Source organism: Carlito syrichta, unplaced genomic scaffold (genome assembly GCF_000164805.1).
Source record: "Carlito syrichta isolate Samal-C Ts95f unplaced genomic scaffold, Tarsius_syrichta-2.0.1 Scaffold305546, whole genome shotgun sequence".
NCBI lineage: Eukaryota > Metazoa > Chordata > Mammalia > Primates > Tarsiidae > Carlito > Carlito syrichta.
Window position 1 is genome coordinate 323,520 of NW_007249642.1, and position 26,277 is coordinate 349,796.

General features: G+C 42.5%; 1 protein-coding gene across 1 annotated transcript in view; it reads left to right on the forward strand.

Moving 5' to 3' along the window:
- COL19A1 (collagen type XIX alpha 1 chain) overlaps positions 1–26,277 on the forward strand; it is a 333,729-nt gene that overhangs the window by 229,867 nt on the left and 77,585 nt on the right. Inside the window, exons 16-17 of the mRNA XM_008061721.2 lie at positions 10,369–10,422; positions 19,189–19,230. Coding sequence (XP_008059912.1) covers positions 10,369–10,422; positions 19,189–19,230 — 96 coding nt within the window. The remainder of the gene's footprint in view (positions 1–10,368; positions 10,423–19,188; positions 19,231–26,277) is intronic.

Here is a 26,277-nt window from a genome sequence, read left to right on the forward strand (position 1 = left end):
TGTAGATTTATCATTTGTAGGTTTATTATCTACAGAGAGTGCCAAAAAAGTATACACATTTTCAGAAAGGAAAAAATTGTATTAAAATTGTAACACTTGATATATACCAATAACAAAAGATGAATACAAGCCACGTTTGACTTCTGCTATTAGAAGAGGTGCTCAAAGTCATCAGCGTCCAGACACTTCTGATTACGGCAATCTAAAAGTAATATATGTGTAACATCTCTCAAAATGCATGTTTTTGGCACCCTTGGTATAGATATCTATCACTGTAGGTTATTGTTTGTAGATTTATAACCCATGGATCAGAGGGAAACTTTGACAGCACACATTTGAGTTGAAAGTGAATGGACGACAGAGTGAGACTCCAACTCAAAAAACAAGAAATAAAAAATTTAAAAAAGAAAGTGAAGATGACAATCGCGCCAAAATAAAACCTACAGACTCTTCATTTTGCATTTTTTCAGAGCTATCTGGAATGTCCCCAACTACTGGAATCTTGCACCTGCTCTGACCTCTATGGAATTTGGTGTAAGTCGGTGCCTTCAGCCTGGCCAGCATAGGTCTCAGCAGTGTGCCTCAGACATTGCATTTTTTTTATCTGCTCTGGAAGCACTGACGTTCTCCCAACACTTTTAAAGAGAGTGGTTGTTATCACTCAATTCCAGTCAGTGGGAACTCAAAGCTCAGATAGCTACAGGCTGCTCGGGGGTCCATGGAGACTGGAGTTCCTCCAGACAAGGGTGGCACATTGAGAATTACCCATGGTCAGACAAGGACACGGAGGCACTGCTGTTTCCAAGGCATAGTTGTGGCTAGTTTCCATGCCCTAGCTCTTACCACCTTGCGCTGGGCCCTGATGTCACCTCTGTGGGTAGCATGGTGCTCTGAAGATCCCTGTGGCTTCTGATGGTGCAGAAAGCTGACAAATCGTATTGTTCCCTTTGCAGGACATACTGGGGAGAGATAAGCATGAAACATTTTGTGGATGGATCAGCAGAATGGCAGCATTAGGGAGGGATTTTTTTTTTCTTTCTAACCATCATGCCATGGAAATCCAGTCAAAATGCCCCAGTTTATCAGTAAGCCAGTAGACTTTCTACCAATTAGGCTGATAGCTGGAAAAATAAGTGCCTTTTTAAATGATGCTTTTCTGCCTTGAAAAATAAAGTGTTATAAACCTCTGTGTTTCATAGCATAATTTAGAAGATCTGCTTTTGTGAAAGGGGTTAATTATACCCATGGAATTCATTCACTGTCATGTCTCATCCTCCCACTTCTGTTCTGAAATGACAAGTGAAACCAGGAACTGTGCAGTTTTGGAAAACAATCAGGTCACACACTGAGCTTTCTGCTTATTCACACAACCATAGGCTGCTTATGCCTGCGTTCCCTCAATTACGCTGCTCAGGGTGCAAGCCAGATGCAGACAAGCCCAGCTCACGGGAGCATTGCCTGGAGTACCTAGGGGAACGAGCTTGAAAAATGTTCAATGTGGAGTATGGGAAGGATTCCCATTCAAGACCTGGATGCTGCATTTGACACCACCCTTCCCCTGTACTCTCACCACCCCTAAACCTGTGAAGCAGGGATGCTGCCATGTCTTAGACTGAGATACTTAACGAAAGCGTGAGATCCTTCCAAGCATGGTGCAGGTATGAGACAAGGGAACACCGGGCATCACAGCACTGCTCAGAATTCTCATACATCCACCAAGAAAAACCATGTCACTGCTGCCTTCCACTCAAACTGCCTTTACCTTCTGTGGGAGACGTCCTCAAAAGACGTCCTTGACAAATGCTTTAACTTCTCATATTGTTGTGTCACTTAAACCCATCAGAGTTCCACAATGCTGATACACAGATCTCTCCTCCGCAACAGAGTACAATGGCATTATTGTTGTCTTGGGGAAGGATATTTCATTTTGTACGATGAGACAACTTTCCCACAACTGTCTGCTGCAATTTCATGCCCATACGAGAGGAGTCGCCATGCACCAAAACCATCCCCAAACAATATACCCTCTTGGTTAGCTAGGCTTCCATCAATCACTTGTATTTTTCCTTTTCTCTCACCAGCTCATAAATGCTAAGGCTCTTTACCCTTCTTTTGGTGTTACTGGACTCAAACGTTATTTAATATGCTGATTGAGATCGCTGACTTACTTTTGTCTCCTTCTCAACTTGACTTGGCGTATTCTTTTCTCCTTGTCTCTGTCTAGCCTGAGCCCCCATGATTAGATATTTCTGTGTCTCCATGTCATTTTTCTCTTATCCTTACCTTTTCCCATCTGGCTGCTTTGCTCTGGGTTGTTTCTTGGCATCTATGTTTTGCGAATGCTTATTTATCTACACCATGCCACAGCCCTGTCTTTGCTTGTCTCTTGGCAATTCTGCATATCCTCAAGGGATCCTGTGATTTTGTTTGTTGTTTGTTTACTGCAGAATGTCCTTCTTGACTTTTGCAAACCAGCCTTAAGATGATTGATATTTTATTTTCCTGTCACTCTTCTCACTGAGAGGCAATTTCAGGAAAAGAGCTACAAGGTCAAGGCTGCAGGGTCCGGCAGACCTGGGTTGAAACCCAGCTGTGTCTACTATGAACTTGGGTGAGATAATTAACCTTGTGTGTGTATAAAATAAGGACAACATCACCTCACTGGATTATTTTAAGAATTGAATGCAGTGATTATAAGTACCTACCACAGAGTTGTTACTTTCAAAGTGTAACTGCTGTTATTTCTTAATATTATTGTTATTATTGCCCCACTTTGTCATTCTTTGCCATCTTCGCATCATTTTTGTCTTCATTTCCCAGGATTTTGGACCTACCATTTTCAAGGCAAAAGGGTTGACCATCTTCCTAAATCTTTTATCATCATCCACATGTACCTTTTTCTTCTGTCTCCCTTTCTCCCTTCTTTCTCCCTCCCACTGCTCAAATCGTTGTAGAGAGACTTCATCCATCTGAGAGTGTTGGCCTAGGTAGATACATCAATGTATTCGTTGTCTGGAAAAACTCATTCACTTCCATTTTCAACGTGAACAAACATGTCTAAAAACATCAATTTCACGATGCGAGCACTCCCATGTTCATGACTGTGTTCATGTGTGTTGCTCGTGAACTAAATATGTCCTTCTGATCAGCCCTGCTGCCCGAGCGTTCCCTGAGTTTGTCCCTACCTGAGTACTTCGCTCAGAAGAAGTACCTTCCCTTTTCAGAGCCTCAGCCTGTGCTGGTGTAGATAGATGCTCCTGCAGGGTCTTGGCCACCATTCTTCTCGGGGTGCTGTCTTCTCTGGTCCCTGCACCCTGGGTGCCACTCCTTCATCCTCCTCCTTTCCTGTCCTGCTCTCCTTGCTCAAGGGAACTTTTGTGTGTGTGTGTGTGTGTGTGTGTGTGTGTGTGTGTGTGTGTGTGTGTGTGTGTGTTGGAGTCTCATCCTGTTACCCAGGCTGGAGTGCGGTGGCACACTCACGGTCACCCCAGTGTCAACCTGCTGGGCTCCAGAGATCCTTCCACCTCAGCCTTCCAAGTAGCTGGAACTACAGACATGCGCTACCCACACACGGCTATTTATTTATTTATTTATTTATTGTAGAGTTGCGGTCTTGCCAAGTTTCCCAGACTGGTCAAGGGAACATTTGAAGGGTCAATTCACAGGAATGTACCCGAGTGAGATGACTTTGGAATTGGTGGTGCCACGTATTTCCTATGTGATTTGGGAGAAGCTTCTTGGTGTTCCCATCTGTCAAATGGAAAATCTAACATTATGCACCTCACTTAGTTATTATGAGAATCAAAGAAGATGATGTGTTTTCCAGTCACAATAACCCTGTCATCCAAGAAAATACAGGTGCGAATACTTTTAGAATTATCCTGAGCCATGTGAATATAAAGCAACAGTGTTTACAGTCCCCTGGAACGTTTGCATTTGAACTGATGATAAAAACCTAAACCAAGTAAAGAAGGCTTTTTTCAGGGCATTATAGCCATAATGCAGAGACAGAGGGAAAGATCTACTCCTGGGGATCTTAAAATTTCCTTAATGTAAACTATCTAGCCATGCTCTGTAGGGTGGCTCATTTAATCCCAATAGGAAAGTTGGAGATCTCTCTGTTGAAAGGTACACATACTATAAACACTTACTGAATCCTTTCCTGGCTTCTGGAGTCAGACTTTACAATTTAAAAGTTTTTAGCAATTTTTTTTGGGGGGGGAGGTGTTGGCATCTCCTTAGTCACTAAAAACTTGTAGCAGAAGCATTCTCAGAAAAAAAAAATTCCACTATAAATTTCCATCTGTTTAACTTATGTAATTAAATTCCAAGAGACAATGAAAAAAATTTCATTTAGAGCAAGGATCTTTTTTTAAAAAGAGAGGGAGAGAAACTGCTTTCTCAAATATTTTCTACCTAAAAAGCATTATTGATTTTTTTTTTAATCAGAGTAATAGGACAATTTTATACGTTGTAATTCTGAGGGGGGAGGGGGGAAGTCTGTCCACAAGCTCTTTCTACTTAACTGGAGCTCACTATAGCTTTGCTTTCAATTAATTAACCAGGTTCTTACATTAAGCTAAATATGTTGGTTTTGACTTCTGCAAATTTGGAGGCAGAAAACCCTTTATACCATTTCTAACTAAAACCAAAACCAACAAACAATACACTGGTTTTCCCCCACAGACTTTTTTTTGTAAAAGCCATGATCCTCCTGATTTCTGCAGACATTTGACGCCGGGCAATGGAAGAGAGTTGAAGCTCCCAGGTACCAGAGCCTGTATTGATAAGTTTAAGGATGAAACTCCTTCCCCTCAAGAAGTTTTCATAGCAATGGACAGGACAGACATGTACACAGACCACAACAGTTCATTCAGATGTGCTCTACTAAGTCACATGTAGTGTGTTGTAGATGGGAATATGAACGAGAGAAAAACTTACTTGACGTGGGCTTTTTCAATCATTATTCATCTCACCATTCCTATGTCTGAGTTCAGGCTTCCTCATGATTTTTTTCCTTAAATATCAAGGGAAAAATAATTACTGATCTCTGCCTTTCTTATAAGCTGGAACATTGAAAATGTTTCTGGAAAATGAATCCGAAGAACTGTCCAGCCTCAAGCTTTCCATCTGTACCTACAGCAAGGCTACAGATTAGCATCCTTGAAGGAAGCTGGTTAGTGCAACTTCTTCCGTGGAGGCTTCAGTGTCTCAAACGTTGCTCCTGAACCCAATTGCAGACCCACAGACCCAAGGCAATTGGGTGTAACCTGGAAATATGTATTTACCAGTCCAGGAGGAGCTTGGAGGTTGAGGCACTATGCCTGAGGCACTGTGCATAGCCTCCAGGCAGCTTAAGGAACTGCAGTCAACAGAATTACAGAGTAGGAGGGTTTTTTTGTTTTTTGTTTTTTGTTTTAATGATAAAGATGTGGGGTACAATTCAGGGTTAGGTATACAGACATTGATTATGCAGGTACCCTTGTTGATGAGGTATGCCCCTCCCTCCCCTAGCAGTTTCCCTCAACTGCCAATCCCACCTTCCTCCCCTGACAGTTTCCCATTACTGCCAAACGCATTCTTATATACTTGTCCAAGGTCCGCTTATGAGTGAGAACATATGGTACTCTGTTCTTTGTTTCTGTGATGGGAATGCAAACTAGTGCAACCTCTTTGGAAGACAGTGTGGCAATTTCTGAAAGAACTAGAAATTGACCTTTCATATGACCCAGCATTTCCCTATTGGGAATATACCCGGAGGAACTCAAATCATTCTACAAAAAAGATACCTACACACATATGTTTGTTGCAGCTCTATTCACAATAGCAAAAACATGGAACCAACCATGTTGCCCATCAAAGCTGAACTGTATAAAGAAAATGTGGTACATATATACAATGGAATATTATGCAGCCATAAAGAAGGACAAATATATGGACTTTGTAGCAACTTGGATGGATTTGGAGTCGATCATACTCAGAGGTGCTTTCAGAGAAGTGGGAGAAAGGAAAATAGTGTGAGAGAGGCTCGGAGTGGTCAAAGGTGCTGGCTAGGAGGTCTTGGTTCCTGCATGCAGGGCAGGCAGAGGCTGAGCCAAAAGCCTCGAGCTCAACTTGTGCAGAGGACTTTTGGCAAAGGGCAGTGAGGGAAAAGGCAAAAAATGTGGTACCCTGAGGCTAGTACACCAGATGAATTGACTAAAGCATGAGAGCACAGCTGAGCATAGGACTAAGGAGGTATGACTTTTAACAGAGACCTCTTCCAACTTCTGAACTCTGGGAGTATTCAGTCTACACTGACAACCACCAAGAGGGTGACACTGCAAACAGCCCTTCATTTTCGCATGATACTCTGACAAGCCAGGTGGCAGACTCTGTGACATTTCTGCTTCCCACCTCCATCAAGATTTTAACCAAAAACTTCCAAAGTACTGCTAAGACTGGACCTGGGAATATCTACTTCCCAACTTGCGTATAGCTTTAATTCACTTTGCCACCAGGTGCTGGTCTTTGCAGTAAGAAATAACATCAGGGGCTTTACCCACACAAGGTATACAGCCCTCTCAGATAATCACACCAGAGCACAGTCAGGCTCTGAGTAGATGCGTCTTCCTGGAGTTCATTCTCACATCTTAGCTGCTTTACACTGTTACTCATCATATTCATCCAGATGTCCTGGTTCTCCAAGTCCAATACACATAGCGTGAAACAAAGATCCATAAAAGGCAGACATTGTATAGCCAGGATTTGTGTACAGCTTTGTTGTGGGCCACTGTTATGAGTGAGACATTTAGACATTTTTCCTTTACCGTAAACCTTCAACTGGTTTTCCTAGTAGAGGTCCTGAGAGCATTAACCGAGGCTGCTGCACCCTCTGCAGTGGACCTCTCTCTTCTACTGGGTCGTCAAAGTGTCTTTCTGATGGGTCCTTATAAATGCAACCCGCAGAGAAAGTGACCTCTCCAGTGTCTGCAGCATCTACTAACACCATGTGATGCCGGGAGATCTGTCACATACCACACATTTTAAATTCTCTCCTAGGAGCTAATAGATGGTCTACAAGACAGACAGCTCTTGCTAAACTTGGAAACAAGGAGCTCCTTGCTTTTTCTCCAGCCACGTCTCATACCAGAATAGAAGATGGAAAATAGCACATCTGCTGGAAATGTGACTTTAGGACAGCCAATAGTTGCAAGAGCCCAAGGTCTATATAATTGACCAGATTCTCTTGCCATTTCTATGCATAGGGTGTACCTAGGGTCGCTATATTTGTTGAGGTTGTTTCTGTCTGACAGTTCAAGGACAACCAAATGAGTCACTGCTACCCTGACTGCAATAGACTGACTGAGGTAGACTTCCAGAAGACTCCACTGGTGTCTCCTTTCAGTCTCTGCAGGGCTCCTCCAGCCTTGGGGAGAGTTTGTGTAAAGTATCACCTGCAGAGCAGATTGTTGACAGTAAACTTCTGTTACATTAAACTTGGAATTTGTGGTACCCAGTGACTGGAAGTCCCTGTATCACTGAAAGTCACTGAAAGTCAAAACATCCCAATGACTGAAAGAAAAATATCATCACAGATGCTTGTCATGAGACTAACTGGTAGAACCTAAAATTTTAGCTTCGAGCACTGCTTTGTGGATATGACCCTTTACGGCAAGAACGCAACATATGAAGATGTAGAAGTAACTCGTATGGGTCAACTAACATTGTGAATATCTGAATAACCTCGTCAAATGTTTCTTTTTTCTTTTCTTTTTTTTTTTTTTTTTTTGAGTTGGCATCTCACTCTGTCTCCCAGACTGGAATGCAGTGGCCGCTGCCAGCCACTGAAGCCTCATCCTGCTGGGCTCTAGCAATCCTTCCGCCTCAGCCTTCCAAGTAGCTGGAACTACAGGTGCACACTACCACACCCAGCTAATTTTTTATTTATTGTAAAGATGAGGTCTCGCCAAGTTGCCAGGTGGGTCTCGAACCCGCGGGCTCAGGCAATCCACTCACCTCAGCCTCCCAAAGTGCTGGGATTACAGCTTGAGCCACTGAGCCCAGCATCAAATGCTTCTACAGCCTCGTGGCTCTTGCTTTTGAGGCAAGAGGGAGCAACTGCACTGAGCTCCATGTTCTCTCACTGCATCCCCAGTGGTCAGTTCAACAGCAGCAAGGTCAGGGATCCTAGATGAGGAATAGACACTGTGTTTATGGAATACAGCTATCCTCTGTGGGTGGATAACCAGTCTCTAAAAGGTCTGATACAGTTTGGATGTTGTCCCCTCCAAAGCTCATGTTGAAATGTGATCCCAGCACTTTTCAAGGTGGAAGTGAAAGGATTGCCTGAGTCCAGGGGTTCCAGATCAGCCTAAGCAACTTGGGTGAGACCTTGTCTCTACAGTAAGTTAAAAAAAAAAATTAGCTGAGCATGGTAGAACTACAGGTGTAGTTCCAGTTACTTGGAAGGCTGAGGCCAAAGGATCACCTGAGTCCAGCAGGTCTAGGCTGCAGTATCCATGAGTGTGCCACTATACTCCAGCCTGGGCAACAGAGTGAGACTTCAACAAAAAAAAACAAGAGAAAACTCCCCCTTGCCTCATTACTAATTTGAAGGAAGGTCAATGTGTGTGGAGCCTCATGTCTCCTGAACGTCAAGAATGTGATTTTGCACACTATTAGCTAGAAGTGTTGTGCCCCTAGCCCCAATTCAACTAGTGCTTTCTTCTGCTTCATCTAACTGACCTAGCATGCGTTACCCAAAGCTGGCTGGTGAAAAAACAACAGAAAAAAATCTATAACACCATGAGAATTCTTTTCCGACATTAGCTCTGCTCTTATTTCAACAAGGTAACAGCATCATTTGTCTTTCTGATCATAGTCATCACCATTACTCGCAAGGCCCATTACTTTCCCCAGAATTATACCGACCTGCTTTGGAGCATCCATCACCACATTCGAGTGGCCTTTCTGTTTGGTGGCACATTGCAAAGGAGTCATATTAGAAGAGCTCTTCAGTCATGAGCCGCTCATGAGGATCACCTGGCGTAAATGTTAACCCACATCCATCTTTTCTATATACCTAAGGTGTTACCTGTATCTCTGAGTAAGCTAGTGATTATTCCTTAAACGTTTTGTCCACTTTTCAAAGCTTTCATTCCCTTTTTGAAAATACTCTATGATGGGGCTGTTTGATTTGCTCAGTCATCCTCTTTCTGAGTCTTATCTTCCAAACTTTGCCTCTGTGTTTTTTTTCTCTCCTACTAGCTTTCCAGACCTAGGTGAAATATGCAATCTCTTTTCTGAGACAGATGTATCTATCTTGGTTTGAACCACATGATCTAAAATAAGGCTAAGTTTCCTATTTTTCTTACAGCCCTCTCCCTAAAATGTAATCCCTGGAAACGTGGAAAACCTTTCCTTGCTTCCTAGAAGCTTTAGGGACAGACAAATGTCTTGACTTCTTTCCTATCCTCTTCAAAATCAGCAGAACTTGGTGAATATTTCCAGGTCAACTAAGAGCTGCCAGTGTTTAAATTTCCCATGTCTAAGACTTTATAGCAGACATCTTTTCCTGGACCAAAAGTTCATGTCAGCCCACTTTCATACAACCAATTCAAAAGGATAAAGCAATAGAAAAATAAAATTTCCCTGTATTTTCTTAGTTAATAACATGTGGGGACACACATTTCTATAGCAAATTGGCCAAAGCCCTATAGGGAGTGCCAATATAGACTGAAGCCATAACCTTTTCCCTGGAAGAGTCTTATGGGTATAATTTATTTTTTTCTTTCATTCTTTTTTTTTTTTCTTTTTTGAGTTGAAGTCTCACTCTGTTGCCCAGGTTGGAGTGTGGTGGCATGATCATGGATCATGGCAACCTTGACCTTCTGGGATCAGGCGATCCTTCCACTTCAGTAGCTGAGACTGCAGGCGCACATCACCACACCTGGATAATTTTTATTTTTATTTTTATTTTTTGTAGAGATGAGGTTTTGTTATGTTGTCTGTTATGGTCTTGAACTGCTGGACTTAAGGAATCTGCCAGCCTCAGCTTCCCAAAGTGCTGGGATTACAGGCATGAGCCACCATGTCCAACCCTGCAATTTCTTTTAAGAAAGAATATGCCGATGACTGACTTTCTGGTAAAATATTACATGGTCCCACTTATGACGTCTCTTTGGATTCATGCAGGACTTAACCTAGAAATACCTTTAGGAACCTGATGATAAGTTAATACCTATGTAATTCCCTATTAATTAGAACATTTGACTAAACAGACACTTCCTTTTTCTTACTGTCTGAAGAATTCTTAGATATAGTGTTTAAACACACATTGTTTTGATAAATGTTTACTTATTTGTCTTTGATTTGTTTATAATACAGGGACCTCCTGGAATACAAGGAATACAACACACTCCTGGTGGACATTATAACGAGGTACACATTTTTTTCACGGTTTATAACATATAGCGATTTTATGTGACTGTATTTTCTAAAAGATAAACTTATTGATTCCTAACTACTCAGACTTTGATACATGATCTTGAATATCTTTCTATGCTTAAAGCTATGTTTTTAAAAATAAAAATTGAAAAAGTATTTGTTCAGTATCTTATTACAAACCCAGGTTTAATTTTAGGAATTAAAAAAAGAAAGTTTAGTTCAAAGTTTGTTAAGGCCAAAAAAAAAAAAAGTGTTCTACCATTGATAATATCATCTATTTGGCTTCTCTGAGGTCAGAGAGAAATGATTTGCTACTTTGAAGCTCAGAACAGCACCACCAGTGATTGATTTCTTACCAAAACCAACAGGTGCTGCACCAAAATCCCAAGCCAATATTTAGGTACCATCAGTCGGGAATGGGAGTCCCCATCTTTTGAGAGGAGCCATTTTTAACTTCCCCAAGGTATTTTTGTTTTTGTTTTTTTCACAAGAAGGATAGGTGTAATGTGACAGGGAAGTATCTAGTGTCAGAAGGCAGGGAGTTTTGCTCTGGATGTCACAAGGAAGTGTAACAGAACAAGGATACGTTTTGGCAGCCAAGGAAGACTGGAAGGTCTAGGTGGGATCATGATGGATTCATCATTCAATAACAAATTTCCAGGTTCTGACCACTTGATGCTAGGCATTCTGTCCACAGATAGGATCTCTTATGTACACAATAGCTCCCCATTGGCACCACAGGAAATACTGACAACACTTCCCTCTATGTCTTTCTTTTCTGCACTCCTGTTTCCCCTCCCTGACTGTGTTGTTATTCTCTGTTTAGAAATCCCAAAAAGACCCTGTGTACCAGCTCAGGTTTTAAAGATAGCAGGTGCTAAAAAAAAAAAGTTTTAAATGGCAAGCAATTCTAAAAATCCCAATTCTCCTTCATCAGAGTAAGGTGAACAGAATGATCTAGATAATTTGTGGTTGATAAATGTAAAATCAACTCTGTGGGAAGTTTGTAAGTTTAAGATAGTGGTGCTATCCTAAATTCTCTCGTTTATTTATTTTCCAGATATTATCATATTAGGAAGAATGTTTGGGAAATATTTTGAGATTCTTTTTTAAACATTTCTTTAGTAAAACCACAAACCACGCTAACTTTTTCAGAATACTGAGGCTTAGCACAAGTGAAAAGCAGTCAGCTGACTCATATCTAAGTTTCATCACTGTAATGACACCTGCTATTATAAGATAGGATTTACCATAAGTGCTTCCAAGTAATGAGAATAAGTTGGCTCTGGGGTCAGAGTGTCAGCTGAAAGAACATGGAGGGGAACTGCATTACTGTCACCCTTGGTATCAAATGCACAAGTTGCCATTCAACTACTCGGTTTTGCATCCTTTGCAAAACTTCTGGAGCTCACGTCTTTACAGGTCTCCTGACACTACTTCGAGAAATCGTTTATCTTGCTGATGAGTAGGATTTCCCTTAAATGAAGATCTATGGAGCATTTATATTTTAGAGTCAAAAGTTAAGAATGTACATTTTTAAACATTAAGGATATATATATATATATTCTTTTTTTTTTTTAATGAGGACTGCCCAGAGTGGCCAGGTGAGGGTCTTGCTAGTAGCAAATCAGAACCCTGGACTTAGCTGTTCACTCATGTAGAGGAACTCTAGCTGCGTCGGGCGATTACAGGTTGAGGCTGGCAGGTATTTAGCCCCATGTGTGCCAAGTGTGACTTCAGAGCTGGGACAGGACTGGGTGGAAAAGAGAGGCCACAGCTCCTGTCCCAAATGCAATTGGCCTCAGAGGCTTCCTACCCAGTTGGGAATTAATGGGAGATAACTCCCGAATGTCTTATTCCATTTCCTTTGGGGGCAATTGAAGCTCTTCCATGGAGACCCCACTGGGGTGGAGGAGGAGACGGGTCACCTTCCTAAGACCCACACTGACCCGGGTCTCCGTCTTGTAATGACCTCCTCCAAATGCTCAGCTTCTCAGAGGGAAAGGCCAAATGGGCTGCAATGCAGTTTGCAGGTCTTCATGGGTCGGTGGCTGGAGCTGGAGCTGGAGCGAATGGGGGTGGGGGCCGGGCATGGGAAACGCTTATGTGATGAAATCACAGACCCTGTACTGAGACACAGAGAATGACCTTCCAAGGTTAAAATAATCTTCGCTTTCAAATTGGCATTGATTTATGCGATGTCTGCACCAGTCCCTGGCCCTTGGCTCCAAAGCTGCAGTCCTGTGCCCTGATTTTGCTGAAGGGGCGACCCCAGGAGCTGAGTGGCCAACTGTGCATGGCCCCCTCCCCTGTAAACGAGAAGAGACCCCGGGGCTTGCTCACTTCCGCCAGGACCCTCCCTCTCCCACAGTCCCCTAAAGAAATCGACCTTTTCCCCTGCAATTTTCCTGATGTCCCGAGGAAACAGCTCAGGCGTAAGAAACTCCCTCCCCTGCAGCACAAATCAAAAAGGGAATAGGGAGGAAAAGAGGGGGTGAGGCCTAGGGAGGCAGACGATGGCGTGGGCCAGGAGGGCACACACATGTGTCTGTGTATGTTGAACACGACCACGTGTAGATGCAGAGAGCAGCAGGTAGACCCCCCTCCATCACCAAAATCCTCTGCAGAACAGCTTGCAGGATGGTCTACAAGGGACCCGCAATGCTGAGTGTGTCCTGGGGAAAACCTGCTCGTGATGTAGCAGCCACTCTCACTGTCCTGGCTCTAGAGTTAATGAGAATGTGTGGCTCTGTCACCTTCTGAAGCTGGCGGATCCACCTCCTGAGGGCTCCCTAGACGCGAGATGTCATCGAGAGGTCGACACGGGCAGCTTTTGCCCGTGATGATGTTTCTGCAGCCCCACCCCGAGGATGGAGAGCCCTGTCATCTCCCATCGTTGTGTATCTCAGCTGTGGAGACAGATCGGGGCCTCCCGGCCACCGGTTCAGTGCTCAGCTCTGCAGACCATTCATCCAAAAAACCAATTTGCTACCAAATTGTCTATTTTTCCTTTTGTACATTAAATCATAACTTCACTTTCTTATCCACAGACTTAGAAGAGACAGAAAGCCTTTATCCCAAATCAAATATATCATGGTCTTTCCAAGTGGTGAGTTAAACCCAACGACACTCATAAGGACAAGGCTTCCTTGGAGGCTCTGCAGAGGCCCTCTGGAAACAGACTTTCAGGCCTGATTTCATCCTTCTGCCTCCCTGTGTCCTGGGTCCACTGGCTTTGGGGAGCATCATGGACTCAGGTGCAGACATGTGCACTTTAGGATCCAGGTTCCATCACAGAACACCCCCAAGTTGCCCTGGTTCCTCCCTCCCAGTTGTGGCCACCGCCCTTGGTACTGATGAGGTGTTTCTTTGCAGGGAACTGAGAGGTTGGACCTTGAGGTTTATTTTCAAGTGAGCACAGCCTTCCCAGGTCCCAAATTATTATCTAACCTACTACCGAGACCTCATATTATAATCTCATCTATTGCCTCAACAGATAGCACAAACTGAGCACCCTCAATTGCAGAAACATAGCAATTATCTCACCATTCTGGAGAATGGACCCGGAGATGACAGTGTGGGCAAGCCACACTTTTGGGGATGCCAGAAAGGGATGTGTCCCAGACCTGTCTTCAGTCTCTGGTCATTCCTTGGCCATCTTCACATGGTGTTCTCCCTGTGCATATGTCTGTGTCAAGTTCCCTTTTCATGAGGACATAGTCTTACTGGATTAGGATGCACCCTACTCCAGGATGACCTCCTCTTAATTGTTGGCATCCACTATGACCCTATTGCTACATATGTTCACCTTCTGAAGTCCTGGGTCTTAAAACAAATCAAGTGCAGGGGAAACAATTCAACCCATAAAAATAACCTGGTTTTTTTTCTGAATTGCATGCCTAGGATCTTACAGTTATCCCCAAGGGCTAAATTGAGGGATTTTTAAAATTTATTATTATTATAAAGAGGTGGGTACAATTCAGGGTTAGGTATACAGACGTTGATTATGCAGGTACCCTTGTTGATGAGGTGTGCCCCTCCCTCCCCAGCAGTTTCCCTCAACTGCCAATCCCATCCCCTCCCCAGTAGTTTCCCACTACCGCCAATCCCTTTCTTATGGTGTGATAATTGTTCAAGGTCCACTTACGAGTGAGAATACATGGTACTCTGTTCTTTGTTTCTGTGATAGATCACTGAGTATGATTGCCTCTAAATCTGTTTGTCCTTCTTTATGGCTGCACAATATTCCATTGTGTATATGTACCACATTTTTTTTTGTCCAGTCCAGTTTTGATGGGCAACATGGTTGGTTCCATGTTTTTGCTATTGTGAATAGAGCTGCAACAAACATACATGTGTAGGTATCTTTTTTGTAGAATGAATTGAAACTGAGGGATTTTTAATGACCTCATGTCCTGAGAAGGAATTCATGTCCTTGCTTTATTTTATTAGTTGAACCATAAGGAACTGAGGCTACTTTACTCTCTGGAGTCCACAGAAACAGTCAATGGAGTAGCTCAAATCTTTCCACTTGCCTGATCACAAGTTCCAAAGTCCTGTTCACTGTTCCCCACAGAGAACCAAAGACAAATGCAAACGTTGCAGAATTCACTAGATGGGCCGGAAGATTGGCACACCCACATGTCACCACAATAATTTTTAATAGACATTAAAAAATGTACAACAAGCCGGGCTCGGTGGCTCAGCCTGCAATCCCGTGCCTTGGGAGGCTGAAGTGAGTGGATTGCCTGAGCCCGTGGGTTCGAGACCCACCTGGGCAACTTGGCGAGACCTCATCTCTACAATAAATCAAAAATGAGCCAGGCGTGATAGCACATGCCTGTAATTCCGGCTACTTGGAAGGCTGAGGCGGAAGGATTGCTGGAGCCCAGCAGGTCGAGGCTGCGGTGGCCCGGAGCGGCCACTGTACTCCAGTCTGGGTGACAGAGTGAGACTCCAACTCAAAAAAAAAAGGTACAACAATTATATTTAATTAGAATGCTTACAAAAACCCTTAACATGGCACAAAGGTACAAAATAGCCTGGAAAATCATAGTCACATCCAAAGCAGAACCACAGTTCCAGAAACATGCAACTAGCTTGGAGATAACAGAGAAGAGAAGCTCACATGCTCATGAATATATCCTGTTGAAGTTCAGGTTTGAACTTGACTTCAGTATTGTTGATTCAATGGTGGAGGACAGGTCCAGAGGCCACTTAGTATCCTTGACTAGATGGATTTCCTGGCCAAATTATTGAGTGAAGCAAACACGTGGTACCCAGTTAAGCAATATAAAGCCCAGTTATTTTTCTGAGTGTGGAAGCCACTGGAAAAATCAAGACTTTAGAACAATAAAGCATACTGATGGAACCATATGACTTGGCGCTGTTGAGACATTTCTTTATCCCAGGCTTAGCACATCTGATGCCACAAGGATGTTGGGGGAGAGATGGACTGCAAGGGAACCTGTTCTTCCCAGAGACGCCTCAGATGGTCTTTTGCTCTGTGGTCCAAGTGTTGTCTCGGGGAAGGTCATGCCTTGACCAATACATGTTCCTACTTCCTGAAAAATGCCCCAGCAAAAGCACAGCCAGGGAGAGATGCTGATGTCTTGTGCACACTGGTGGGCACCATGCCCACGTGACAAGAGTTTCCAAGAAGTCTCTGAGATTTATGTTTCTGTGCACCCTGCCATTTTGTGACTGCTGACTCTTGGCATACATGCGTACTTAGCATTTTGTACTCCATTTTTAAATATGATTTATCATAATAATTTACAACTCAGGATTTTGAGGGTACAATTTTTATCTTCACTTTAGATATCACAGAACAAAGTTGGTAGAAAAATATGAGAGAATCTCCATCACAAGACCAGTAAAGACATCATTTCTAAATTACTAATTTTTCATTGGAGTAGCCCAAATAACATGGAAGGCACATTTAAACTATCAGACTCTAGCAACAGCGATCTGTGTGTTGTCTCTGATATCTTTATTATCTAAATGTTTCTGTGCTTTTTAGTTTTTCTACTAACACATGTATCTTTAATCAGAAAAAAAAAATACCTCTATGGGAAAACCACATGAATTAGAATTGTTGAGTTATTTACTCAACAGTTATATAGTGAATGCTTCCTGTATGTTAGGTACCATGGTAGGCATGAAAGGTTCCATTCCAGGTCATTGTGGGGCTCAAATTCTAGTGTAAGAGATGCAAATTGTTTAAAAACAAACGCAAAGATTAAAATTTTGGTATTATGAAGGAAAAATGCAATGACCAGTGAAAAAGGAACCAGCCTGGAAGGCTGGGAAGGCATCAACAAGGGGTCTTTTAAAATAGTTGAGAGTGGAGAGATGACTAGTTGCTGGGCCAGCTGAAGAGGTGAGGACAAATGGTGGTGATCTGCAGGCTGAGATGGAGGGATCTTGGTCATTGTGAGGAGTTGAAAGGAAACCATGAGAACTGGAGCTTCTAAGGGAGGAGAGCAGCCAAGATGGCGATGCTGGAGGGGAAACGTGTCCTAGTCAGGCAGGGATTGATGGTGACATTAGAGTCTTGAAAATGGAGGTCTAGATATCTCTTAAAGGTATCTCTCAGACCTTGAGGAGAGAGCGTGTGTGTCAGGAGAGCAAGAGTGGTCTGTAGAGGGCCAGTGAGAGCCACAGTATGCATCCTGGCAAGATGTGGTGGGGCCTGCCTGAATGAGGGGGCTTAGTCTGTCTCTGAAGAGAAGAGATTTGGGGAGACAGAGTTAACTGGACCGAGCAAATGATCGTATAGAATGACACCCAGACTGAAGGAGGAAATACTCTATGAAATAGGGCGGGGGAGTTCAGGTTTTCTTTCTTCCTTTGATTGTTGTCAGTTATAAAATGGAATTACTGCTCAATTTAATGAGACATACAGCAGAGATATATTAGGAAAACGAATTCTCATTTTCCCACTTTTGGACTAAGCCGTGTTACAGTGTGATATGACTTTTATCTTTTCGCTCATGTAAGTGTATATTTGTAATTTTTTTTAGTTCAATTTTAAACTTGTTGAATATGAACTGCTTCTAGAATTTACAAGTGAGTCTATCAAGTAGAAAATTAGATATATGGGTCCAAAACTCAGAAGGGAGGTCTATGGTAGGTATATAAATGTGACTGTCTTTGTGTGAACATTACTTAAGGCCTGAAGGTAAGTAGAATTGTCTGGGAAGTGTTCAGTTGCAAAAAAAGAGCGTGTGATCAGAGTCCTGAGGACATCGAGTCTTTGACAGATGAGAGAGAAGAAGAGAGTCAAAGAGATAGGAAGGAACTGGCGGAGAGAGACATCTTCTTAGCCAAGAGAGTGGTGGGGTAGTCAAGTCAGTTATTGAGGAGTCTGTAAGACCAAGCACCAGAAGTTTCATGAATAATGTTCAAGAGCCCGTCAGTGGAGTGGTGAGGCCTCTGCCAATTATATGTATGTTTAGGAGTCCATGGGAGATGCGTGTGTGGTGTCCAAGTGGAAGTTGCACTTGGTAAGTTAAACAGTATGAAGACATTTCTCAAGACGATTGCAACAAGGGAGAGAGGCCCGTTTCAGTCTGCGCTCAACTTCACTGAAACAAATCCAGGAGAGTTTTAAAGTATTGGAGGAGAGAAAGAACACACCTATGTGTGTTTGCTAATTGGCTTTACCCAAAGGAAGAGTCAACCTTCTTGCATCCTTGTGACAGGCAGAGAAGGTTTACAAATTGGCACAAGGCTCCTACCCTCCCTTAGTACCTGGGAGATGAGGCTCTATATTCCTTGATGATTGTGTCTTAAAGGAAAGCTCCCAGGTCCTTGAGAAAGACAGTCCTGTTGTAAAACTTGCAAGAGGCTTTCTAAAAACGTACATCTCAAAGGGGTAGAAAAAGAATTTACACTAGAAAGTTTTCTAGAGTAAATGCTCTAAGACAAGGAAGGTCAGGGCCTGGAGTGGAAACATACCTGTATAAAGTGTACTTCAGCTGAGAAAAATGCTAAGGCCATTGTGGTCAGTGGGCATGGAGAACACTCACTATCCCTTTGAGACAATTGCCCAGAAATGGGAGGAGAGAGAAAGAGTAACCTAGGAAAACTGTGCGTTTTGTTTGTGTTAAGTTTGAAGAAGAAAGGATAGGTAGGTAGGCAGGGAGAGAGGGAGAAAGGCATTAAAGAGATTGTCCAATTTCACCTGATGTCAGTAGGTGAGGTTAATAAGGAAGATCTCTTAAGAAGATAGGGGTGTGAGTTCAGGGGACTTGACGGCTCGTGGATCATGGCTTGTGTGCATGCTCATGGGCACATGGATGCAGGGGCAGGAGCTGGAAGTGGCAATATAGTAGCAGGTAAGGTTGTCTTCTCAGGGAGAATCTAACTCAGCAGTCTGGGGTCAATGAAGACCATTTGAGGAGGGAGTGCAGAGGGCCAGAAAAGCTCAAGTCTGTGGAGAGACTAGCTGCCATGGCCAGAAGCCGATGTGGGGTTGTGACACTCTATCCCAGAAGGGTGACACTTCTGCAAGAGAAACCTCTTGGGGCAGGTGCAAAGAAGATGGGTGGGGGGTCCCCAAAGCAGGGATCATGGAAAAGAATACATAACAGGAATATTTAACACAAGGGGAGAGAGACAGAGATATTGCAAAAGCTACCTGGGGTCCATAAAAATCTGTCACAGTACTATTATCAAACTACTATTTGCTAAAGTAAAGATTGAATACATTAAAAATAAGTGAATGTTTTGATATGTTTGTTTGTGTTTGCCTAGGGAAATGGTGAGCGTGGAGCCAGTGGCCCAAAAGGAGAAAAGGTAATCAGACTTTGAAAGTGAACAAAAGACCCTGGTCAGCCATGTGGCTCTTTGCGCTATGGCTAAACCCTGGTCAGCCACATGGCTCTTTGAGCTATGGCTGCCGTGTTTTCTGAGCTTTGGCCCTCTCTCCTGCCTTGGGGAGGTAAATCTCCTCTCTATCTCCAACTTACTTTCTAAATAAACTGTATTTTCCAATCTAAAAAAAAAAGTGAACAAGAGAGCCAGGGTTTCATTTCCAGAGTGGCCATGGGCCTCTCCTGCCTTAGGAGGTAAGCAGCCTGTGGAGAACAGGAGCTTCTTTCTGCCTTCTGGCTAGGTCACAAGCCTAGAACCTGCTGCATGGGAGATCTCCCAGGTGGAAGGCTGAATAGGGAAAGGGAACCTACCAAGGGGAAATCGCTGTCATGAGGTCTTTAAAATCAGCATACAAGATGTGGTTCATCGCTGATGTTCTGTTAATCTGTGCAAGCGACAGAAACAGTCTGAAGACCCTTTGTTAAAATGCCTCAAGCTCAGGCCCCTACTTCATGTCCTCAGGAACAATGAGCTGATGTGTATCCACCGTGCTTTCACTGTCATCACTCCCAGGTTAAGTTATGTGAGCTATGAAGGTGATGGTCTCACTGCACAAAAGATATTTCCTTCCCATGTGATTCTGAAATCGTAGTGACCTTGGATTCCGTGAGAATGTGCCTTTGTCAGGAAAAGATGCACATCAACTCTGCAGACAGATGAGTGGGCTTGAAAATACTCGGTGGGAACATGGCCTGTGAGTGCTCCTTCATTCCCCTACTCAGCAAAAACTCTCTTGATGGAGGGTAGGGGATTCCACCACAAATCCAAGAAAAGATGACTTCCGTACCTTATAAATCAGTGCAGCCAATCTATTCAAAAAACCATATATCCAACACCAGAAAATACTACTAAAAGATAATCAACAGAAACACTTATAGACCAGTGATCGAAAATGACATTTTCTGCTAAATAAATACATGAATAAAGCTTTGGCATTCTGAAAAAGACATCCCAAAACTGATTCTGCAGCAATGATAAGTCATTTGAGTGTCTTAGATTATCTTGCTAAGACATTAGCATTATTTCCTGTTACCCAATAGCTTACAGAAACCAGACACCACCATAGTAAACACATTACATTTTAAGTAATTACTGCTGGACACTTGCAGGCTAAGAGGGAAAAAAAGGAAAAGAAAACCACAAAGCTTGTCACACAGGACAGCTGAGCAAAGAAGAGAGTGGTGACACTTTTAAAGTATTTAAATGATGATTCATTTCTTGAAACAAAACAGCTGACTTCTGTTTTGCCATGTTCATTAGGAAACATATGTTACTTAGGAATTCTGAAGACCTCACTGATGAGAAATTTGATTCTGTAAAACAGGTGTATTTCAAACTCTAAGGATCTTTCTATTACTCAAAATCTTATCTGTTTCAGAATCTTAAGTGGAATTTAAACAATTCAGTGACATAGCTGTTACCTCTGCTCATTCAAGTGAATAACCTAGAAGAGTCTGCAGAGAACTTCATGCAATATCTGATATCAATGTACATTCAGAGGGATTTAAAAAATATAATTAACAAGGCTGGCTAACCATGGTGGCTCACGCCTATAATCCCAGCACTTTAGGAGACTAAGTTACGAGGATCACTGAGCCCAGTAGTTGAAGACCAGTCTGGGCAACAGAGCAAGACCTTATCTCTACAAAAAAATTTTAAAAATTAGCTGGGTGTGGTGGCACACACCTGTAGTCCCAGCTACTCGGGAGTTGAAACAGAAGAATCATCTGAGCCCAGGAGGTCAAGGCTGCAGTGAGCCATGATCGTGCACTGCCCTCCAGCCTGGGCAACAGAGTTAGACCCTGACTCAAAAAATGTAATTAACTGGGGAAAGACTCTGCCAATAAATAATGCATAAAATAGACAAACAAAACTCACAAGCATGAAGTTGCTGAAGAGTGAGATCAACTCTACCTGTGCATGTCCACTTAGTGTCTCTTCTCAATCAACACCTTGATTTTTAATGTCATCACGCTGTTCATGGGACCTCTGTGGTGAACATGCAAAGCCCTTCAAGCTGCTCTCACAGGACTTAGCCTGAGGTGAGCCCCGTGGCTCTGAACCCAGCTGAATGTTGGAATTACCTGCAGAACTTTCAAAAATGCCTGTACCCAGGCTCCTTCCATAAAGACTCTGGTTTGGGGCAAGCCTGTGTCTCTACTATTTAACAGTGTTCCAGATGATTCTAATACCCAGCCAGGTTTGAAAACCACTGAGTGTTGGGAAAAGCATGGGCTTTGGGATCAAAAGTTGATCATGGTATGAACAGCTGTGTTACCCTGGGAGAGCCACTTCATGACCTAAGCATCCGTTTCCTCATCTGCACAGTGAACATCGTGGTATCTATACAAAGAGTTGGCCGGAGGATTCAAATCCACTAAGATGAAATCCCTCAAAAGCACAATACCTGGCACATATTAAGCCCTCACAAAAGATATATGCTTTTCTATTCACTCTTCAATCCTGTTCCTCTCATGAGGTCTCATTGAGCACTCTTTGGTACTTATTGTTGTCACCATCTTTGGCACCCGGTCTTGCCCATCTTTGCATGTCCCACCAAGATATTGACAGAGAAGGGACTCAATGTGTGTTGCAGAAAATTTAACCAGAAGTGTAATTAAACACACACATGATTTGTCCTTGCTGTATCTTATGCCATGTCTCAAGGATCTAACCAGCAAAATATAATGACAAGACAGCCAGCCACTTGGAACTCAGCTGCTCAGTGAACAGGAAATGTCTGCATGCAGATCACTCCTGGTCTAAGGCCACATCCTGTATCAGGACCACTGAGACATAGGGAGAACACAGAGGAGCACGACTTGCTGTGGGTGGTAAACAGCCAAGGAGACCATCCATGTGACCGTCCGTGGGTATTGAAGTGATGGGTGATCCTGCTCTGTAGCTTGCCTGGGACCCCAGGATGGGTAAATGGAGTATGTATCCACAAGCTGCTTGAGGAGAGCTGGCACTTTAGAGAGAGAGCGGAGGAAGGTGGAGGAACACCTAAGTACTCCTGAGAAAATAGAAGACATCTTTTGGGACAGATTATCAACAGCACCAGGCTTTTCGAATAGCATTGAAAGTATCAAACTGAAGGACAACCTTTCTTGATGCTCAGTAAATTCATCACTTGTCTTCTGACTCATAACCACAGTGATAAATCATTAAATATCCATTTTAAATATAAAAATAACTCCATATATGTCTAAGATTCATGTACAAAATGCTTCTGTGTGCAGAACAGTATACAAAGGGAAGAGGTTCCTAAGATTCCCACCCCTCCCTCATGTCACCCCAGGATCACGCAGAGAGATGGACTACCATTTCTGTTGGGTTCTTCTCTGTATTTTGGTGGAGATCTTTTGGCATTGGTTCAAGTATATAGCAGCTATGAATGTAATTCCTCTTCCTTTTTCATGTACACTCTTCTACCCTACCCCTTTGATATTGGGCAGATGTGATTTCTAGACCCCCTTCTCTGCTTCCTATTTTGGTTTTATTGGGTGAGTCTGATTACTGGGCCTGGTTTTTCTTCACACCTATACACTGCGGATTTTAGCACCTACCAGATGGGCAACATGGAGGTCATTCTGCCCACCCTGATGCTTACAAGGCCAATTGTTGTTGGTATGAAAGAAATAAACAAATGACTTTGTTCACCAACTTCTCACTCTTCTGACTTGGATATAGTTTACAATCTTTAGTGAGAGGAAATGGCTTCTCCTACAGCATAATGAGTATAAGATTAATGATACACTAGATGTTCAGATTCTGGAAGAAAAAATGTTTATGTACTTTACACTGTATTAGGAAGAAAATATATACATATCACAAACAAACTTTAAATTTCATGGATATTACTTCACAGGACATATTAACTATTTAAATTTAGAATGTGATTGAATTTAGAGAAAAAAGTAAGCTGTGAACATATTAGTGGTATATGAACATAGCAAAAATTATGCAATTGGATGCGAATGACTGAACTTTGGGAAGCATTGCTCTAGGATATGCACCCTGATAAGTCTGCAAATTGGCTTCTTATGGATCTGGCCCCTTGACTGTCCCATACAGGGCCTTACTATTACTGATAGTATAAAAAATTAGTACTGAGGTGAGTCAAAAGAATAAACAGATTTTTCCTACTATCAACTCTCGCAATACAAACAACTTCTGTGGCCAAAGGTGTGGGATTTTTTTCCCACACACCCAGCAAGCAATCAGTTCTACAGCGGACATCATTAGTTGTCCTCTAATTCCATTCATTTCTGACCCTGTCTGCCTGGAGGTAGCATCAAAACCCACAGACTGAGGGCTCAGTCCCGCAAGACTGCATCCCACATCAAATGCCAATCAGAAGCCTTCTGACTTAGTATAAATAGAGATCCTCCTAACCACCTACTCAGCTTTGACTGGTTTGCTAGAACAGCTCACAGAATTCAGAAAAACACTTACTTAGATTTACCTGTTGCTATAAAGGATATTGCAAAGGATACAGGTGAAGGGATGTGTAGGACAAGGCATGTGGAAAAGGATGGAGCTTCCATGCCTTCCCGGGCAATACACTCTAGGACTCTCCTCGTGTTCAGCTATCCAGAGGCTTCTCAAGCCCTGTCCTCTTGTTTTTTTCATGGAAGTATCATTTACGTAGGCAGGATTTATCAAGTCATTGGTCATCAGTGACCAGCTTAACCTTCAGGCCCCCTCCCCTCTCCAGAAACTGGAGGTGAGGTTAAAAGACCAACCCTTGGTCTTTCTGGTGCCCAGCTTCCATCGAAGCCAGGGAACCCCAGCCACCAGTCAACTTGTTAGCATACAAAAGATGCCTAGCACTTAGGAGATTCTAAGTATTTTAAGAGCTATCTGCCAGGAAACTGGAACAAAGATCAATGAATGAATATATATTTTATAGTATTGCTATCCAGCAAATAAGGCTCACTGCCTATCCTACACAGGAGACAATAACTATTGCACCAGTGTTTGAGAAAAGAAAGACTACTGCAAAACCAGTCAGCAAGGAGTTAGAAGTCAGCTCATATCTGTCTCCTCAATTTGGAGTCTGGGGCAAGTTTTAAGGGATCAGAGGGCAGGGAAAGGGATTTAGGATAGTTAGCTTGGCAGGATCTGATTGAAGAACTTCTAATTTGACCATTGACAGTAAAGTATGTTGAGGGAGATTTAGCTCCAGATCTCCTGGTTCAACAGACCCCATTGCTTCCAAAAGGTTCTTGCATTCAGGTTCCGATCATGTCCTGGTCTTCTTGGTTTCAAGGGGAGAAGCACTGGTTCTAGGTGTTGTTAGACATCAAAGCTTTTTTAATTGCACACACCCAGACTGCCTGGCTTGCAGTTTCTGGCTACAAGGTCACTCAGCAGGCCCAGTCTGGGCTGGTTGCATGGTTACAATATTTCATGAGGTTTTAAATTTTTAATAAAATCAAGATTAAATCTGCAAAATATATTTCACAAATATGGAAGATTGATGAATAAAATCACAATCTTGCTTATCCATTATACAAAAAATCACAAAGTATAGATTACGAGATAACTAGAAAAAAGTCAAAGATTTGAAGACTGTAATAAATTTGTACTTAATGCACTTTTTAGTAGACTGTTGTCAGAGACTTCAAATTAAACAGATAGGTACATCCACACAAGGGGCAAGATTAGATGTTCATTGCAGCCTTGTTTACAATAGAGAAAATCTATATACAACTCAAGTGTTCATCAGTGAGACAGGGCTAAGTCCTGACATATTAACATGTTAGGATGCTACCCAGCAGTTATAACGAATGAATGAACTAAACAACACGATAGAGATTGATATTAAAAACAATGTTTGACTGGGCACGGTGGCTCACGCCTATAATCCCAGCACTTTGGGAGGCCAAGGTGAAAGGATTGCCCAAGCTCACGGGTTCAAGACCAGCGTGGGCAACTTGGCGAGACCTCATCTCTACAACAAATAATAATAAAAAAATTAACCGTGCGTGGTGGCACATGCCTATAGTTCCAGCTACTTGGAAGGCTGAAATAGAAGGATCATCTGAGCCCAGCAGGTTGAGGCTGTGGTGGCTATGAGCATGCCACTGTACTCCAGCCTGGGTGACAGATTGAGACTCCAACTCAAAACAACAACAATGCTGAGTGAAAAAACCAAGTAGTAGCATGTTATATACAAGATAAAGCTATTTATGGAGTTTGCCTTAAGTAGTCAGAGCAATATATTGTTTATCATTCCACATTTGCAGTACAAGTACAAAAATATGAACTGAAAAGAGAAATGCTAAATTCATGAGAGTGTCTCCCTCTGGAGTGGGAACATAGAAGAAAATATAGGGAATTTCTTCTTTGCTGTAATTTTTCTTCTTTCTTTCATTTCGGGTGTTTGGTTCATGAAAGTTTGGTATTTTCTACTTTGTGTTTTCTATAAAGCAAAAGATAGTACAAGATAAGCAAAAAAGGTATAGGCCCAGAAACTTAGGGTGATCATTTTGCAAAAATGCTCTTAAGGCTGGGAAAAGAACACCAGTACTACATGTCTTCTAGGGCTTCATTTATTTAAGAATTATGTGGTGAATCAAGGATCTTTGTAAATACTAAAAGGAAACACAAAGTTGGGGCTTCTCTGAAGTTGGATTAGTGATATACTTCCTTTTTACAAGTATTAATTCTCAAATTATACTTTCTAATGTTGATGAAAAAATGTCAAACTCTGTAAAATATTTTAAGATGGTGTATTCTGAACCAAACTTGTGGACTTAGACCTGGAAACACCTATTCTCAGGAGGCCCTGAGAACATGTGCACCATTCATGGCTGAATGGTGACTTGATTATTATATACATTATATACATTTTAGGAAGGTACAAGAAACCATACATATAAGATTTTCACTGGTTTTACCTAGGAAGAAGGGACATTTCCAAGTGGGAACTTGCAGGTTACAGGTGGATTCAAAGATTTC